Source organism: Protopterus annectens, chromosome 10.part0 (genome assembly GCF_019279795.1).
Source record: "Protopterus annectens isolate FY-2018-M chromosome 10.part0, PAN1.0, whole genome shotgun sequence".
In the NCBI taxonomy this organism is placed as follows: domain Eukaryota; kingdom Metazoa; phylum Chordata; order Ceratodontiformes; family Protopteridae; genus Protopterus; species Protopterus annectens.
In genome coordinates this window covers 13942378-13963220 of record NC_056744.1, presented here as the reverse complement: position 1 = coordinate 13963220, position 20843 = coordinate 13942378, and the positions used below count along the sequence as shown (strand labels likewise).

The 20843-nt window shown below is 39.9% G+C and overlaps 1 protein-coding gene across 2 annotated transcripts in view; it reads left to right on the top strand.

Moving 5' to 3' along the window:
- The window catches only part of TMEM94 (transmembrane protein 94), a 2655014-nt gene that overhangs the window by 111048 nt on the left and 2523123 nt on the right, over positions 1–20843 (top strand). For both annotated transcript variants that reach the window (XM_044084945.1, XM_044084944.1), the window contains exon 2: positions 8691–8801. In XM_044084945.1, the coding sequence (XP_043940880.1) occupies positions 8778–8801 (24 nt within the window). In that variant the 5' untranslated portion in view covers positions 8691–8777. The remainder of the gene's footprint in view (positions 1–8690; positions 8802–20843) is intronic.

The following is a 20843-nucleotide window of genomic DNA, read 5'->3' as shown; positions in this document are numbered from 1 at the left end:
CTTACTATGCTTTCTTTTACTATGCTTTAAAGCCTTTTTGGTGTATTTGTGTTTTAAATTATTTATACATATATTTTGCTGCCATTTGGGGGGGCACCTGACATCTGGGGCAAGAAAAACTGATGTAATGGCGTCAGCTGCATGTTTTATACCCCTGACGACCTGACGTCATGGAAGAAGGGACAGCAATCGACGCAGGACCCAAGACTTTGTTAATCAGGCTGACTGAGGGCAACCTGCCAGCAGATTACCCAAATGTAATGACTGCAACAGTGAATACACTCGAACATCTACATTTATGGTAAGTGTACACAACTGTACTTTTTGACAGACCGCAAGAGACGTGTGTGTGGCAGCAGTTTACCTGCTCTAGTTCCAACCCTTGCATTTGGCCGTTACTTACATTTCCAGTGGTTGGAATGTGATACGTACTCATTCACAATGTAGAACTTGTCTTTTGGCTTGCTGTTGGTTGCTTCCTATCTTCCTCCTAATGTAGCTCCAGTTATAGGTCTCAGTTTCCTGCACTGTAAAGCAAAATGTGTTATTTTTGGCATTTTTGAAGTAAGCAGTGCATATTATGATCACCTCATTCCCTACCTTTCCCTTTTCTTAATTTATGCCAATGATTAGGTTTTTTTTCTTTATTTTTATAATAAACATGTAATAACATCCTGGTCTCTTATTGAAGTACAACTTTGTTTTACATTCCTGAAATTTTAAAGATTGTATTCTGGCAAAAATAAAATGTTACATACATTTTCCTATGAAGCAATTGGTGCTGTTAATTTCTCTAAAACAAATGTTTAAGGTGTAATTTGTAGTGTAAGCATCAAATGGGTAAAATACTGTAATCAAGAGTATTGAAAACCAGTCCTAATACCACCATTTCTGTGGCACCTGGCTGGTTGTCAGCTGCTGAATGCAGATTTTTTTCCCCTGAATGGTCCTTTAACATCTCTTTAATTCCTTGAGGGTTTAACTTTAGCACACCATACAAGACATTTTGAATATGGGATCAGAGAGATTAAAAAAAACTGGATGTTGATTAGTATTTAAATTAATTGCTGTGGCGATTTTGTATTCTGAAGAAGTCTTAGGATGAAAGCATAAATAACATTTTCTGTGCGCTAATCTTGATTGTTGACTCAGCCTGATTCAGTTTTTTTTATTTCAAGGTTTAGATACCACAGCCTGAAGCCTGAGTAATCCTTTAGAATACATTTAATACTTATTCTTTAGGACAGCCTCTGAAACAATTCATTTTTATTTTTGGTGGTCTTTTTCTAGTCCTGCACAGAATTAATGATATTAGAATCAGAATTTATTTTTCTGTATCTGTGCTTACCATTTCAGCCCTTTGTTAATTGTGGTGGCCCCGAGGTATATGTTTTAATTAAGAGCAGTAACCACCAGTAACATGATGGCCATTAGAGGTGTAGTTATCCCCATTCACATCTTTTGGTTTATCTACAGTAGCTGTAGTTTTGAGTATAAACATTCGCATGTACATGCACAGAGGTAAACAGTAATTTCCATGGAAAGCTGCAGGACCTTCCAGGGATGTATCTCCCTTTTGCTTTAGGGTGTAATTGCCACCACTTCACATCCTTGCATAGTAGCTCCTTTCATTTTCCCTTCTTTAAAAAAAAAAAATGTTCTGTGCCTTTCTCTAACCTATGGCGCACCTTTGCTAACCAACCTGCAGTCCTTCCTGAAATCAAAATTAGATATATGCTATAACAAGATTGCTAAATTTGCAACATGCAGTCACCATTCTACTCATTACTGTATTGCCCTAAAAAAATTACAATGGCTGGAATTCCCCCACTACCTGTCACTCCTTCAGCTCACTACTATACATAAATTCATTTATAAAGCAAAAAAGTTGAGTACTATACCAAAGTCCAGTCTACGATTCCAAAATCAAATATGCACCAAAAACCGCGGCAAGGACACTGTTATTCCTTAAAATCTTTATTGCACATAAACACAAGATGAGCGCTTTCGGGACTTCTCCCTTCATCAGATAAAATTACAATAAAACAACCCCTTCTTTTAAACTAGTGCATATCCAATAGGATTCAGTAAAAAACCCGCCTATTTTGAAGGGTGGGCTTAACAGGTATCACATCATTTAAACCTGGTGTACGATTGGCCATAAGCTCAATGATCCATCTGGATTCTGCTAATTCTGTCAAATGCTTCACATCACCCCCTCTAGTGGTAAGCCTTATGTTTACTATAGCCCTGAAAGTGAATTTGTGTGTTGCATTATCCATCACATGTCTGCTCAAAGCATTATGTACATCCCCATTCCTAATGCTAGATAGGTGCTGTAATATCCTTGTCTTTAACATCTGGTTAGTTTTCCCTACATAAAAACTAGGGCAATGGCTACACTCAGCTAAATATACTATATCCGTCGTTCGACAGGTAGCCCTCCCTTTTAACACAAATTGCCTATGTGTGACAGGATGCTCAAAGTTAGTCTTCTTATTAATGTGGCCACAAGCTTTGCACCTCCCACACGGGAATGTGCCCGTCATTATTGTTGCCACTGTATTTTGACTACTTAGCCTTTCTTTGCATAACAAATCCTTCTGATTCTTGTTTCTTCTATATCTGAAGTTAGGTCTACAACCTACTATATCACTCAGCCCTTCATCACTAGTCAGAATGTTCCAGTTATTCTGTACAACATTACAGATATCACCTATGTTGCTACTGTAGGTAAACATTAACTGGGGACTCCTTACAACTATGGGTCTTTTATTTTTGTCTATCTGGACTGGAGTGCGTCTAAGCCAAGGTTTATATTTGCTTTCCCTAAAGCCTTTGCTGGTGTTTATCAGCTTATCCACTTTATCTTCCCGATAACCCCTCTGTTGTAAACCGCCCTTAAGTGTAGCTAGTTCTTTGTCATAATCACCATTATCCAAACATATCCTGGAGATTCTACTCGCCTGCCCCTGTACAATGTTCGAATATGTATAACGTGGATGCATGCTATCATATGACAGTATCGTGTTCTTCGAACATTCTTTCTTGTATAGTTTTGATGTGAAACCATCTACACTCTGTGCTAAGTTTACATCCAAAAAATCTATAGAATCAAAGGAGGCTTTTAAAGTGAACCTAAAGAATGTTGTGGTCGAATGTAAAAAACTCACAAATTTCTGTAACATGTTCAAATTTCCATTCCATAATATAAAGACGTCGTCCACAAAACGCACATACATCTTTATATATCCCTTCCATGCATCATTACTCAATATGTGTTTTTCTCCCATTGGGCAAGGACTAGATTAGCATAAGTGTTGGCACAAGGGGTGCCCATGGCTACCCCCTGTGCCTGTCTATATATAGACTCTGCTCCTATGAAAATATTGTTCTCCAATACCAATAGCAGAAGTTCCTTTATTAGGCTAATCTTGACCTCAGTAACTCCTAGGTCGTTCAAAAGGGTACTTAACATATCCACTCCATATTCATTGTTAATGACTGTGAATAAGTTGTTTATATCTAGGGTGGCCATCAATAACTTATCCTTCTTATCCATATAATCTAACCTACCCAACTTCATCAAGAAGTCACCTGTGTCCAACAAAATATTCTCAATCCCTTCAACATAGGGTTTTAATTGATGTTCCAACCATATAGAGATATTCTCAGTCACCCCCTCCCTGAAACTATGGGTCTCAGGGGTGGGTTAACCAGGGACTTATGAATCTTAGGGAGTGCCTTGAAGACAGGCGTGACTGCTTTTTCTAACCAAAGAAAGTCAAAAGTATCATCAGTAATTCTCATCTCAAACTTCAGCCTTTGCAGGGCATGATGTACCCTATCGATGGCTTGTCTCATACCCAATGGATTAATCTGGGTATATGTGCTTTCGTCTTGGAGTAGTTCTCTCAATCTACTATTATACCAGGTTGTATCTAGCACAACAACCGCCCCACCCTTATCCGCCGGTTTTATTGTTAAATCTGTATTATTACATAAACTCTGCAATGCTGTCCTCTGTGTTTGAGTAAGATTATAAAATCTGCTGGTATCTCCTTCAATGAAGTATCTTATCAAATCTTGCTCACATCCCCTAATGAACAAATTCAGGGTGGGTGTAAGTGGTGGTACAAAACTACTCGGTTTCTTTAAGGTCAAATTACCTCTCTCATTATCCACATACATCATTTTCAGAGCTACATTGCGACAGAAAAGCATGATATCCATTATTATTTCATTATATACACTGCTATTGCTGGGCACAAAGGTAAGCCCTTTGTTAAGTACTGCTAACTCATCATTATTTAAAACATATGTAGATAAATTAAAAACAATACCAAAGTCCACATTATTAGTCAGTCCAACATTTTCCTCCTTTTGTCCACGCTCCGGTCCTCGCTTAACGACCTTTTCCATGCACCTTTTTTCTTCATAGGTGCTGGCAGCATCTCCAAAAAATGCTGTTTCCCCCATTGTGTTTTCGGTCGTTCCCCCATATTACTTTCTCCTGATAGTAAATCATCCATCGGCGTAGCTGCTGTAGTGCAGGTTACTGTTGATACTTCCGTGGAATGAGTAATGGAGGTCGAGTTGGTAATGGACTCTGCTGGTCGCAAATTGTTGTCATCTCTATCTGGCAGAGATTCTTTCGATGTCCCTGGCAAAGTCAACTGGACCTGCTCGCTAACTGTACATGGTTCTGGTGTGTCTGCGTGAAATACTTCTGCCTCTTGCTGATGCATTACAACAGTGCTAGCATTCCGTCTCACACTAACCTGTTGGCGTGCTTTCTCCCATCTGCGTACATTACCATTGGGCTGAATATCGTTCGACTGTACTCCATTGGCTCTGGACCAAACGAAGATATTACCTTTGGTAAAATCTTCAAAGTCTCTCTGTATTTTACCCAGTTTTTGCTTCTTCAAACGTTCATCATTATTAGCAAAAGTGGCATACAATTGATGCAGGCGTTCTAAGCTCCTTCTATCTACATAGTCTTTTTCCAGCTTACTCTGAAGCTCAGCTACTTCTTTTTTCAGCTTTTCAATATCCGGTGCAAAATAATCATTCAACAACTCCATGTATTTGAAACTAGTGTTGATGTTTAGTGATTGCCACTTAGCCAGTAAATCCGGATAACGATCACCCTGTGCTGGCATACAGAGGATCCTCATCCCTCTAGGAACAATGCCATAATCTATGCAAGCCTCTAGATGAAAGTTCTGCCATTGTAAACGTTGTAGCTTGCTTACCTTAAAGCTCAGATCTCTAGTCATTTCATCAAAAGTTTTGTCTACTACTGCTGGAACTTGTCGCTCCATTCTTCCATCTTCTTGGAGCGCAAAACCCAAGTTCAAAAGCGGGTTCTCACTTTCAGTATATTTTTTGTGGCTCCACATAGCAGTCTCTCCTCTTCTACCTCGCAAAACTGTGGAGGTAGTTTCCTCTGCATTCAACCTCCCTTCCATAGCATGTAGAGTACTCCAACAACAGGAACAGAAAACAAAGCAAAAAAGTTGAGTACTATGCCAAAGTCCAGCCTACGATTCCAAAATCAAATATGCACCAAAAAACGCGGCAAGGACACTGCTATTCCTTAAAATCTTTATTGCACATAAACACAAGATGAGCGCTTTCGGGACTTCTCCCTTCATCAGATAAAATTACAATAAAACAACCCCTTCTTTTAAACTAGTGCATATCCAATAGGATTCATTAAAAAACCCGCCTATTTTGAAGGGTGGGCTTAACAGGTATCACATCATTTAAACCTGGTGTACGATTGGTCATAAGCTCAATGATCCATCTGGATTCTGCTAATTCTGTCAAATGCTTCACATCACCCCCTCTAGTGGTAAGCCTTATGTTTACTATAGCCCTGACAGCCTCTGAAACAATTCATTTTTATTTTAGGTGGTCTTTCTAGTCCTGCACAGAATTAATGATATTAGAATCAGAATTATTTTTCTGTATCTGTGCTTACCATTTCAGCCCTTTGTTAATTGTGGTGGCCCCGAGGTATATGTTTTACTTAAGAGCAGTAACCACCAGTAACATGATGGCCATTAGAGGTGTAGTTATCCCCATTCACATCTTTTGGTTTATCTACAGTAGCTGTAGTTTTGAGTATAAACATTTGCATGTACATGCACAGAGGTAAACAGTAATTTCCATGGAAAGCTGCAGGACCTTCCAGGGATGTATCTCCCTTTTGCTTTAGGGTGTAATTGCCACCACTTCACATCCTTGCATAGTAGCTCCTTTCATTTTCCCATCTTTAAAAAAAAATGTTCTGTGCCTTTCTCTAACCTATGGCGCACCTTTGCTAACCAACCTGCAGTCTTTCCTGAAATCCAAATTAGATATATGCTATAACAAGATTGCTAAATTTGCAACATGCAGTCACCATTCTACTCATTACTGTATTGCCCTAAAAAAATTACAATGGCTGGAATTCCCCCACTACCTGTCACTCCTTCAGCTCACTACTATACATAAATTCATTTATAGACCACAATACTGCCCTGCTCTTAGCTCCCTTCTCACCCTTTACAACCCTGTTATGTCCCTGCACTCTGAACACCAATATCTTCTTCAAGTTCATAAACCTAAGACACCTGCAGGTCAGTTACTATACTTGTGGAACATTGCCAGAAATTGGAATAATCTACCTGTAGCTGTCCACATACAACAAAATCCTTCTGACTCCAAAACTGCACTCAACAATCATCTTTCCAATTGGGCATGCAGCTGTTCAATTCCTTCGTCTGCCATTACTTAAATCACTATGTAAACATTTTTTCACTTTTCTGTCTTGCCTAGTTTTGTGCTTTATTATTGTCTCTGTTATGAACATGCATTACTTTACTGCTAGGATAATGCTACATCAGCTTTGCGCATTTCCTACAAGTTTATTTTATATAAATGTTGTACCCAACTACATTGTTTTAATTTTCTCGTTCTTTTTTTGGAAATGTTTTTGGAAACTTCTTATAACTTTATGTAATTGTTATTGTTACCCTGGAGTTTTTCCTCCCTGGGCCTCCACTGCAAAAAGGACTTTTTGGCCCAGTGGATTTTCCCAGTAAACAAATGCCAGTAAGTAAATAAAATAAGAACGGATAGTAGCATTAGTTGAACCATCTCCTTTAGTGATGGCTGACATATTCCTGTATCAATAGATAGCTGTATCCATCTCTTTGCAATTAAGTAAACTGTTAATCAGCCACTAGCTTGTAATATTAAAGAATAACCATTATTAAACAGGTTGTATAAAAAGAAAAAAACTTTCTTCTCATGCAGGTAATAGTAGCTCAGTAACTCTGTAGCTAGAATTACAGTGCCTGGTCTAGTACAGTCTTAACAATAATAAAATTCTACAGACATGCAAAAAAGAACAGAATTACTATTGCAGCACGTCCAGGTCACCATACACAATGTTTTCCAAAATTGCTTTGGTGATTTTTTTCAAGCAAGAAGTGTTTTTTCACAGCAAGTGGCCCATACGTGATATCCAGAGAGGTTTCTCAAGACTGGTCATACTACTTTATAGTTAACAGGGTCCTTACATAATAAAAAAATCCTTTTGCATCACATCAGCTTGCTTCTATCTCCTGGCCAGAGCTTCTAGCTTCTTCAGCAAGATGAGACCGCAGACAGTGATCTTTCTAGTGTGGATTGTTGTAAGAATGCATTTGTCCTTTTGATTTATCATACCCCCCCCCCCCCCGTAGAAAAAAAAAAGCTACAGTTGTCTAACAATTACCTGACCCATTGACCTGTTACAGTTTACATGTTGTAAGTAGCTGTAACTCCAGAGCAAAACATTTGGATGTTCTGTGCCCATTTGGATAGGGTTGGGGATTTAGAGCCAGTTGTGTATTTTAGCAGGCCTTTGGGCAAAGGAGGTGGCCATGCAAACTTTGGGGAGATGTGAAGCAACATGGCTGCAGGATGCGCTATAGTCTTCATGTCAGTAAGTGCATGGGATCTTGCAGTTGCATGTAGGAAGGCATTGTGGCCCCATGCTAATGCAAGTTGCATTCCATTCCACCCAGGGGAGGGGTTATACCAGTAATTAAAATGTCTTCATTGTTGGGATGCCATTGAAAACCTTCTCAACACTCGTGGCTAACTAAGTGACACACCCATGGATGGCTGTTGCGGTGGATTTGAAGAGATTCCTACCAATAATGAAAGAATGAGCTTCACTCTAACTGATGGATGCTTGATGGTCTACAGATATGGGGGAGAAACGTATATAGAGACAGCATATGACATGTCACTTTTTTTTTATTTTTTCATTTACATCTTCTGTTTTACACATTTGCATATCTGTTGTGCATTCTGTGCTTTTGGTGTGTTTGTTGCATTTAACAGAAGAACAGTTGCAAAATGTATATTCTTTAATACAGTTTTACAGGAAAAGTTCACACTTTCATACACCCTTTTACATCACTGGGAAAAAAAACAGCAATTTCAGTCACATTTACATTTCACATCGGGAAAATGCCATCACTTCTCTGAAATTAATGCAGCTTTTCGCATGGATATATGAGTTGCATCTTTCAATTTATCTCATTTTGCAAGGCAATAAATATATGCTGCTCCTCTTTGTCCTTTGATCTGTTTTGAATTTTAATTTTTTTTTTTTAACCATGTGGTGTTTTGCTTGCTGTCTCTAGGACATTGGGAACATCCATGTTTGCATGTGAGGGGTTCCTCACTGGGTAGGAGCACTTCTTTGGGCATGCCTACAGTGTATCACTTCCATGGAGCAGCAGGGAGAGAGTCGGGTATGTAAAATTAATTATTTAATTGTCCATTCATTTGTTTATTTTGAGAATAGTAGTACTTCAGGAAATCAAGATGCTGCACTATAATGCAGCAGAATCTACTGATGTAGATAAAGATACATATCTGCTTGTGGGAAATATTAATGGTCAAAACCTTTCGTGAATGCTTTTAAATGTGTAACTTTTCTCCATGTTTTGTAGTGCATAGATTTGAAAGAGTAATGTTTTCCTTGCTGTACAGAAAGGAGAGTGGATTCAAAGACAGCATTATTTGTAGGTCATTTTTCAGAATGCTCATATTGTTGGGCATACATGTTTGCAGCTTATTTATATTGTGGAATTTGGCCCTGCAGCAGGCATCTGAATGTGATGTGTCATCGCTGTTATAATTTTGAAGTCTGAATGTAAAATTGAGTATGAAACCATGTATCTCAAAGTTTTTTTTTCATACAGTGACACAACTCATTCAACACTACGGTTATGATTTCACAGCATTCAGTTTTTCCTTCTACATAGCTGCTTTAGTATTTTCATTGTTGTTACTTTGATTAGTGTGATGGTTATTGGATCCATTTTTGTAGCACATTCATGCTGTGCCGGTAGGGTACCATCCTAATAATTTTTACACTGACTATAAAAACACGCTGTGACTTAGAGACAGCAAGTGAACTTGCTAAATGGTACACCTTTAGATTCAACTGGTATAAATGCAAAATGAGAAATACTTGCATTAATCATGTTCTCCACAGCCAGATAAAATCTACTATTTGGTGCATACTGGTAAGACTGACCTGCAGGAGCATCCATGCAAACTGCTTTCACAAGGAGAAGGGAAATGCCACAGATGGATAAATGTCAAAGGATAAGAGCAAAATAAACCTCTATGGTAGGAGGTATTACAGTAGAGTAGTGAAAGGAGGGGAACGTATTTGGAGAGATTTGGTTTTAAGGATGTAAAATCTTGAAATGGTTGAGGGGTTGTATACTTGTTTTAAGGAGTAAGGTAGCTTTGTAAAGTTATGGGCTTTAAATTCAATGAGTGTGAGAAGAAAGACTAGTGAAGTTGAGGCTCTCGTGTGAGGAATTCATTTTTATGTAGTGGAGAAAAGTGAGACACGAGTAACTGAATGTGCTGTGATATGTAATTTGAATGCATGTTATTTAGGAAGAATGGAGAGAGTTGATCAGGAGACTGAAAGTATTTGTAAGGGACTAATAAATGTGTGAGGTATTGTATGTAATGAAGATGGTATTGGTAACGCGATAGTGGTTAAGGTTGAACTTTTAGTAGAAACTGAAGTTGGGACGAGTTTTGTTGGCTGACGGTCTTCAAACATCCTGAGAATAGTGTAGAAAACAGGCTTTTGGCAAGGAGGCTGGGGGAGATGATAATGAACGATGATGTAACAAAAAATGATGTGAAGTATTAGATGTTAAGGGGTTAATGTCATAGATGAGTATTTGTGTTAACTTGGCATTGTTTTGCATAAAAGATTCTGTTCTATGTGGAGATAATAAAGTGGGGAAGTGGAAATAGTAAATAGCTATATTGGAAAGTAGTGATGATGCAGGAGCCTGGTTTAATATTGGTGGGTTTTTGAGATAGGGTGGCTTAATTAACAGTATTTGGTGCAACTGGGCAGCTTCAGAGGCAAGGAGGAAATTTGGGCATCCAAGGAAATAGTTTATGTAAATTAATTTTGGGCGAGTGTTATGAGTGCATCTTGAGGGCTGTGAATATGCAGGAAATTTTATTAGTATTTGGAGAAAGAAAGAAAAATAGTGGGTAGTTTCGCTAACGAAAATTTATTTTCATATACTTACCTGAAGGAAAAGGGTACAACAGATATTTTAAATTGTTTCTAGAGGGAAGGGAGGTTATAGAACACAGCAGAGATTTTTGACATCTTTCTTTTTCTATAACAGTTGAGATGGGTAGAGTGTTTGCAGGTTGGACAACTTAATCCCCTTGATGAATTGAAGTACAGACTGTATGGAACTTCTGAAGGTAAAATAGTAGACCTGGAAGGTATTCTGAATAACTAACTTGATTGAGTTGTTTAGTTGCCAGAAAGTCCTTTGAATAATTTACAGGGCAGTATGAATACTATTGAGTGTTGACAGGACTGCTATATTACATGCTCTTTTCAAATTTAGTAAAAAGGTAGCATGATTGTCAGTAGCGTGAATTGTCAGCTGTTTAATTTTGTATGGGAAAAAACAAAACGTACAGACCACTGACCCGGGGGCAAAGTCAATAAAAAGTCCTTTAATCACAGGTAAGCACATTCACGATAAAATGTAATATTGCTTCATCAGATCAAGAAACGCAGAAGCAAAAGGCCTCATATAGACAAATTAACCTACCAGAACATGAGCCTACATACAAAAACAAACTTAAAGCTAACAAAATATAAAAATTAAAAATATATATAGCGATAAACAAAAAAACTGCAACAAGATAAAACTAATAAAAACTAATAAAAAATAAATACAAATGTATAATATTATAATAAACTCCTAGCCTAAAAACAATAATGGGGAAAGAATATTATCTATAAAGTCTGCAAGACTTAAGAGCAGGTTTCGGTGGTACATATTCATTAAGCCCAGACCCCTTATTAGCACCTACCCTCAAGATCCATTGTAGCTCAACCAACTCATATTGGGTCCTGATATCACCCAGCCGAGGGCTGGGATACAACCTATCTATAACAAGGAATTTAAACTCATGATGGGACCCTTTTGCCATGACATGCTTAGCTAGAGCATTACACACGTACGGTATACTGATAGAATACAGATGTTCCTTTATTCGATCCTTCATTCTCCTGTTGCTTTTACCAACATAAAAACATGAATGTGCACATGGCAAGGTAAACAATGTCTTTAGTAGTACAGTAAGCATTGATCCTGAACTCAAAAACCATACCATTGTCAGGGTTTGTAAAACTTACCACTACCATTGATGTATTTACAATACCTGCAATAGTGGCAAGGGGAAGTACTACTCCTACTTCTCTTACTGGCCTTCCTAACCTTATCTGGATAACACAGCATCCTTTTAAGATTCATTTTGTTTCTATAGGCAAATGTGGGGCGTACACCCACAGATGTTCTTCATCTCACATTGCTGCAGTCCTTACATATGGGTAGTCCGCTGTCCTCGGTCGGCCCGAATACCGAAGTATTAGGCTGACGTCGGTCAAGGCGCTTAAAACTGACATCAGGACGTCAGGGTACAAAAGCGCATGACCGACGTCATTTCCTCAGTCTTTTTTGCCGCATGGTCCGATGCAGAAGCAGCGTTGCAAGTGCCGTTCGGCGTTCTGAAATTTTTCGAATTCGGAGTTTCAGACCGAATCCAAGTTGACTAAGTACCCCGTTGGGGATTATTTTGTTTTTTTCTTGCCTCAGTGTTTTACCGGATGTCAGAAAAAGTGAATAACTGTATTTCTTGTGGGAAACAGATACCGCATAGGGATTATCATTCTTTGTGTATTCCTTGTTTGGGGCCTGAGCACGACATTGTTGGGTGTCGCTTTTGTGCTAGGTTCAATAAACGCACTATTAAGCGAAGGTTAGATTGTGCTAGGCTGGTCTTTGGGAAGCGGTGCAATTATAATATGCCGTTGGATTCTCCGGCGCCCGCTTCTGCGAAGAAGCGCAAAGACAAAGCAGTTAAACCCAGGCAAGATGAGTCGTCCGTTCCGGACGCCGGTTCTTTAGAGGCTTCAGTGGAACCGGTGGTTCCGACGGAGACTTCTCTGGAGTCTCAGGGGGAGACTTTGATTTTGCAGGAGGTGGTCCCTCAGGAGGCAGGTCAGGCTGAAGGGGCTTCTCAAGTTACTGTACTCCCCTCCCTTCCTAGGGTGGTTAGGCCTTCTCCTTCTGTTTCCAAGGCTTCTCCCAGAGGCAGGCCAGTTTTAGCTTCTGTTGGTGTCACTCCTAGTTCAGTAGGGTCTGTGCCTAAGAAGCACATGCTTAAAATGGCAGAAGATTTGATTACTCTGATTAGAGGTTCTATGCCCCCTCCTGATAAGAGGCCTAGGGTGGAGCCAGAGTTGGGAAGTTTTGAGCAGGCTTCGGATGTTTCAGAGTCTTCAGCTGAAGACTTGCAGGAGTACTCTCCTTATTCTGATTCTGATGCAGATGATTCCACTCCTTCTGCTTCTCCTCCAGAGGATTTTTCTTTTTCAGAGACACTTCATTCTATGAGGGAACATTTTAAGTGGGAAGGTCAGGACTTCTCTGATTCTAGGAAAAGGCTTAGGGAGTTTTTGCTGTTACCCCAGCATAGGCCCTTGGCTATACCCCCTGTTCTGGATGTTGTGGAAGATGTGTTTGCAGAGGCTTCACTTAATCCTGATTCTCTGCCTCCTGCTCCTGTTAAATCGGATAGGTATTACAGGGTGCCTGAGGCTCATAAATATCTTTATAAGAGTCCTAGGGCGGACCCAGAAACTATTAGTCAGGGGCCTAAGGGTGTCAAGGCCTCTGTTGTATAAAATCCGGTTCCTCTAGATAAAGAAGCCAGAGCTTTGGATAGATGGGGAAAGAAGGTCTATACATCTTCTACCTTAGCTATGAGGGCTTTGAATTGCCAGTTTCATATGTTGAAATATCAAAACTTTCTTCTTTCTCAATTGAAGTCTAAGGTGGATGCTCTGGCGGAAGGCATTGAGTGTAAAGAATTGCAAGATTTGGTGCATGTCTCTGAACAGGTGGGTAAGCATTCATTACAGTGTGGTTTTGATGCTGTGCAGGCCTCGTCTAGGGTGGCTGCCACTGGCTCAGTTCTTCGCAGGCACGCCTGGTTGAAGGATCAGAATTTATCTGACCATGTTAAGACAAGGATTTTGGATGCTCCTTTGCAGTCTGATGTGTTGTTTGGTTCACCTGTGGAGTCAGTCTTGAAGAAAATGGAAGACAAGGCTAAGTCTATGCAGGCTGTTAAAGATTTTTTGCAAGTTCAGCCTCCAAGTTTAGTAGGAATTGGCCTGCTAAGGGGTGGGCGTATCCTTCTTATGATTCTCAGTCTAGGGGTAGATCTAGGCGTGGTAGGGGCAGAGCTCAGAGTTCTTTCAGGCCTAGAACAGGGAGTTCACCTGCACAATCTTCGGGTGAGGGCAGGGGCCAGTCCTTTCGTAAACAGGCCCAATGACCTACTTTTTCAGCTGCCAGATCCTTCTTGCCTGGCAGCACCTTTGGGGGGAAGGTTAGCACTCTTCAAGGAAAATTGGATGTTGATTACCCAAGACAAATGGGTATTGGATATCATACACCAGGGTTACAAGTTTTATTTCCATACCTTGCCTCCTTTCAAAGGCATGCCGGACGTTCCTCCTCAGCAAAGACTAGAGGCTCGCAAACAAATTTCTCTACTACTTCAAATAGGGGCCATACAACCGGTCCCTCTGCCAGAAGTGGGCCTAGGATTTTATTCTCGCCTGTTTTTAGTACCAAAGAAAGGAAACACGTGGAGACCAATTTTGGATTTATCCATCCTCAACACATATCTGGACATTCCCAAGTTCAAAATGTTAACGTTACAACAGCTTTTACCTCAGACAAAGCTTGGGGAGCTCATCTAAATGGAAAATGGGTACAAGACACGTGGCCTTCCAGACTTCAACATCTACATATCAACTTGAAGGAGATGTTAGCAGTCCAATTTGCATTGATAGCTTTCAAGGATTTACTTCTTCCAGGGCAGGTGTTGATTCAAACAGACAACACAACTGTCATGTGGTATGTCAACAAGCAAGGGGGAACGCATTCTTATCCTCTATGCAGACAAGCAATGATTTTGTGGGAGACTGCTCTCAGTTTACAGCTAAATCTTCAGGCAAGGTTTCTGCCAGGAGCACAGAACTCCTTAGCAGATGTGTTGAGCAGACAAATTATGGATCCCCACGAGTGGAAATTGGATCCTCATGTATTCCAGAGATTGACAGTGTTATGGGGAACTCCAGACATAGATCTGTTCGCTTCTCCACTAAATTACCAGCTGCCAAAGTTTTGCACAAAAAGGTTTCATCCCTCAGCCTGGAAAGTGGATGCTCTCTCATTCAATTGGAGCAATCTTCACGTGTATGCCTTTCCACCTCTGCCTCTCCTCCCAAAGGTACTGCTGAAGGTCAGACAGGACAAGCCAAACATGATTTTAATAGCTCCAGATTGGCCTCGACAGCACTGGTACCCATTACTGAGAAGTCTGGTACAGGAGCCTCCATGGCCTTTGACTTCGATTCCTCACCTGCTGTCTCAGGAGAACAGTCATTTACTCAATGTCAAACTTCATTCTCTACATCTGACAGCCTGGCATATTCTGTTTTAAACCCTGGAGGGTCTCAGCTTCCACAATAAGTTTTGAATGTTATTTTGGAGGCCAGAAGGCCTAGTACAAGGAAAGTTTTATTTTGGAGTACAGCAAAGGACTTTGATGTTTCTAAACCTAATTTAAGTGTTGCGCTTCAATACCTTACTGAGTTATTGGACAAAGGTTTGTCCTTCTCCTCTATAAAGGTTCATGCTGCAGCAATTTCTGCTCACTATGACTGTGACCCACCATTATTTTCTCAGCCTTTGTTTAAGCAATTCCTTAGAGGGGCAAAGAATATAAGACCCCCACGTAGAGCTCCTACTCCTGCTTGGGATCTCAATTTTGTGTTGGAGAAACTCACTCTACAACCTTTTGAGCCTGCAGCATCGGCAGAGTTGAAATATTTATCTTGGAAGACTGCTTTTTGTTGGCCATTACCTCTGCGAGAAGGGTTTCTGAATTACAGGCCCTTATGGCAGTTGAGCCTTTCTTAATTTTCCACAAGGATAGGGTGTCTTTGCGTACTAACCCTTCTTTTATGCCTAAAGTGGTTTCTAGTGTGGCTTTAAACCAAACTATTCATTTGCCTACTTTTTATGCAAACCCCCAAAATAAAGGGAAAAGATTTTGCACACTTTGGATATACACAGACAGTTGCGATATTATTTGAGCAGAACTAAAGGGTTCAGGCAGTCTCAGCAGTTGTTTGTTTCTTTTGCTTTGGGTTCTCAGGGCAAACCTGTTTCAAAACAAACTATTTCTAAGTGGATTGGTTTTTGTATTGCTTTCTGTTATTCCCATCATGGTAAGGAGATTCCAGCTGGGATTAGGCCTCATTCCACTAGGGCTACTGCCACTTCTACAGCTTTTTAAGGGGTGGCTACTAAAGATATTTTGGAAGCAGCTACTTGGAGTTCAGTGCATACTTTCTCTAAGCATTACCACCTTCCACTTTACTCTAAATCTAGGGCTGGATTTGCAACTGCAATTTTACAAGGCATGTTGGCAGCTCCTAATGCTTTATAGTTTTGCCATCCTCCCTTACCTCTGCTTTGGGATTCTACCCATATGTAAGGACTGCAGCAATGTGAGATGAAGAACATAGTACAGTTTTGTACCTACCATAAATGTAGATGTTCAAGATCCACATTGCTGCAGTCCAATTCTCCCTCCTTCCCTCTGTTGTTGAAGGTGGTGGTGTGGTTTGTGTTGTACATATTGTAAATATGGTTAGTGCACGGGTGGTTGGTTAGGTTTTGCTGGTTTTTGGCTTTGGCCTTTCTTGTTAGGGCCTTCTGACATCTGGGGCAAGAAAAGACTGAGGAAATGACGTTGGTCATGCGCTTTTGTACCCTGACGTCCTGATGTCAGTTTTAAGCGCCTTGACCGACGTCAGCCTAATACTTTGGTATTCGGGCCGACCGAGGACAGCGGACTACCCATATGTAAGGACTGCAGCAATGTGGATCTTCGAACATCTACATTTATGGTAGGTACAAAACTGTACTTTTCCCTGATCTTGTCTTTTTAAGCACCCCTTCCTAAGCAATCTAGTGCTAAAGGACAAGTCTGCTTGTCTCATGACTTCTACATCCAAAACCTCAATTGCAGTATATGAATACTTCATAGCCACCTGCCACAATTGGCTTGAGTGAGGGGGGGGTTATAAGGTTCTTAAGCATTTTGGGAAGACCCTGAAATGTAGGGACACATGGAGTTTGTCCTTTAGCACTAGATTGTTTAGGAAGGGGTGCTACAGAAATTCTTTATTACACAGAATCAGTATGCACCCCTCCCATATTTTTTCCAACGTAGTGAAGGGGCAAGGTATGGATGCCTCTAGACTTATTGTTACAGATGAAGGATTTATGAGTGAATTAAACACACTTAAGAGTCACTTTAGGAATAGGGGCTATAAAAAGGATGAGATCGCTAAAGGACTGGAGCAAGGAAAGGCATTGAGATCTACGAGAGCCAGGCCTTATTTTTCCCATGTGATGGAACATAATGGTGATGGTGCTTTCACCACCACTAAGAATAAGCATTTTGCCTTTTCCCTGTATCACAGTAGTGACACTGAGTATCACTAATGTTATTAAGAAGTGGTCTGTGTTGCTTACAGGCAACAAGATCAGGGACACTGTGGGCGTACACCCCACATTTGTCTATAGAAACAAATTGAACCTTAAAAGAATGCTGTGTTATCCAGATAAGGTTAAGAAGGCCAGTAAGAGAAGTAAGTTTAGATTCCTTGTTATAGATAGGTTGTATCCCAGCCCTTGGCTGGGCGATATCAGGACCCAAACTGAGTTGGTTGAGCTACACTGGATCTTGAGGGTATGTGCTAATAAGGGGTCTGGACTTAATGAACATGTACCACTGAAACCTGCTCTTAAATCCGGTAGACTTTGTAGATAATATGCCTTCTCCATTATTGTTTTTAGGCTAGGAGTTTATTATAATATACATTTGTATTTATTTTCTATTATAGTTTTATCCTGTTGCAGTTTTTTGTGTATTACTATATATTTTTACTTTTTATATTTTATTTGTTTTAAGTGTGTTTTTGTATGTAGGCTCATATGTGGGCATGCCTTTTAGCTCACAATGTCCTGGTTGGTTAATTTGCTCTATATGAGCCCTTTTCCATATGTGTTTCTTGATCTGATGAAGCGATATTCCATTTTATCGTGAAAGTGCTTATCTGTGATTAAAGGATTTTTTATTGACTCTGCCCCCATGTCACTGGTTTGTACATTTTGTTTTTTTGCTATTTATATATTTTTTCGTACCTACCAGTTTATCCTTGAACCTACGTTTGGATTGTACAATTTTGTGTAGTGCTTTACGTCATCAGCACCCAAGATATACATATGGGTTCGCATCTTGTGCTTGTCACTCTCCTAATCGTGCACATCATACTACTTGTTGTATTTGTCTTCTAAGGTTGGTTGTTTGAACCTCTGTTTTGCACTTAGTACCTAGTTTGTATTATTCCAGCTGCAAAGATGTTTTTCATTAGATCACTGCTGCAGTAGTTTTAAGCAATATGGGAAGCCTTGCCAAGGGCTGGACCAGCTGGACAATTTATAAAGATTTAGGGCTCCTTCCACATGCTCTAGTCACTGGTATGCTTGAGGGATGCAGACTAAAAACAAGGATTACAGTGCCAAAACTTCAGAACTTTAATGCTGCTGAAAAGTGTGCTCCTGTGTTGGCTTCAGATGCTGCCGAATAGTGTGCTCGTGTGTGCGCTTCTCATGATCAGTAGTCCAATTAGCACTTCATCTAAGTTAGGAAGATAAGTTCTCTTTTTTAGAGATTACCTTCCACAGTTATTTTAATAGAAAAGTGTTTCTTTTTTTTAATTTATTTATTTATTTATTTTTAATAATTTATTTTGGGACATTTCTACCCTTTTGATGACTTCTTGGGCTTATACTTTTGTTGCCAGGGTGGTCTTTACTATTTTTTTCTGACAGAAATTTACTTTTTTGTCAGATGTTGTGACATACCCTTTTCAGCTTGATATGATCCGGTTATCAACACTGTTCTCTGCTGTATGCCAGTCTTGACTCTTTGTGGGGATTGCATAACGTTTGGGTAATTTTAGTTATTTTTGTGAAGAAAAGTTTATTCTTATTGCTCTCCATTGTTGTGAGGCATTAATACATGCATCTCTGGAGCCTGTCAGTATAAAGTTTTACATTGGTAGCTACAGTTTTAGTCAGAAGGCGACACTTATTATTCTTGGCTCCGCCATCTACCTTAGAGACTCATTTTGCATCTAAGATATGACTCCAGGGTTCTGCTAAGGCTGTTGATGCTTTACTGAGCTGCAAAATGAAAAAAAAGCTTTCCAGGTGGCTTCAGACTTAAAATCTAGCTTCCTCCTTGCCTCCACCCACTGATGAGTGATGCAGCTATGAATGTCATTTCTTCCTCAGACCCCTCGTCTTTTTCTCCTGGTGTCTCTGGTGTTTCTTTTTGAGATGCCACCATAGACTGGGAGTCAGGTGTGTCCTTTGAGACTATATTGTTGCCTTTGCTAGGGAAGGGTTAACCACCATTGCTGGCTGTGGGAAAGGTAACAGGGGATGGCCTTTTATTGTACCTTACTGAGTATTTTCATCCCCAGGGCAGATGTCTGTCCTTTTGAGCCATTCCTTTTCTGGGAGTCTCCAAAGAAGAGAAGGCACAGGTCTAGACATTTTATCCTCTCCTGCAACAGGTAACTGTTTGGGTTTGGTAAAAAGATTGAGTGGTTCAGTGTTTGAATGAAAAATTTTCCTCCTTGGTATAGGAAACTGATTTCTTCCCTATTAGATACTGATTTTCTGTTCGAGGGACAGGATTTAGACTAGGACTGTCTTTCTTCTATTACCGCACTAGTGGGTGGAGACTGTGTCTCAGAAGAAAGCCTTTCTTCAGATTCCTCTCCTAAAGAACGGTCTTCTAATACTATTGCCAAAATGAGGGATTTTTTTTAAATAACCAAAAGATATAGCTGATCCTCAACAAAGATGATTTTATTACAGGTAAATTGTCCTCAGATTCTTTTCCTCCTGTTTTGCAAACCTTACAAATGCATTTTTGGTAGCTTATGGTTTACGAGAGTCTGACATCTGCTCCTGAACAATCTGGTAAGCTGTGTAAGGTGCCCCCGTCCCATAAATATCTTTTTTTTTTGTAACCCTAGGGCAGATCCTGCAGTAATTTCATTGTCAAATGTCCACTTCTACTAAGCTTCTGTCAGCATCCAGCCTTACCCCTTCTGACAAAGTAGGAAAGGTTTTGCATAATTTTTTTATTACACACTGACCGTTAGAATTGGAAATTGTCAGGCACATGTGTAAGTTTTTACTGGCTTCTTCTTGTAACGTAAGGAATTTTATTGCTTATCTTCCACCTTCAGGTACAACAGTTTCTGTGTTTTCTGTGGTATCTGTTATGTCTCAGGTAATTAAACATTCTTAGAAATGTTCTTATGACACTGTTGTTTCCAGAGCTGTCTTGAAACAAACATTTGCTTGGTTAAAGCCTCTTAAGTGTACTAGAGGATGTTAAAACTGAAATTTTCAGTACTCCCCTAGGTGAAGCAGTGTTGGTCTTGCTTTTGCAGAGGTCCTTTTTAATGAAAGGGGAAGGTTAATTCTGCCTCCATTCCAAAATGTAACAAATATTTCTTCTGTTTCATATCCCTCTTTCAGGGAGCAGAACTTAAACAAACATACGTCACTGTCGCAGTAGCCTAAGCTTATATGGGGCTTACCCCCACAGCTGCCAGTCAGCTTCAGAAAGTTAAAGGCACCTTTCATTCACTCCAACTGTGAGGAGCTTGAGCAGAGTGCCATAAAAGTAGAGCTGGTGCACAAAAAAGCTTCAGAGCATTTTTTTCTTGCCACCAAAGAGAGCACTATTTTGGGACACCCTGTGAAACTGTTACTTGGTTAGTGATCTTCAAGAACCAGACAGGCAAGTCCTGTTGGAAAAAGCCTTCCACTAACTTGTATTTTATGAAGAAAATGTGTGATTTTCTATGAAAATTACTGCGTTTAGCTAGGAAACTGAATGTGTTTGGACTGTCATTGCATTTCTAAGGGAGTCCTGTAAATGCTTCTTTGAGGATGTTTTATTTTTGACTGAAACTTTACTTGGATTGCAATGTTTATGCATTTGAGGCAGAATATTGTGTTTGTGGGGTATGTTGGTAGTTT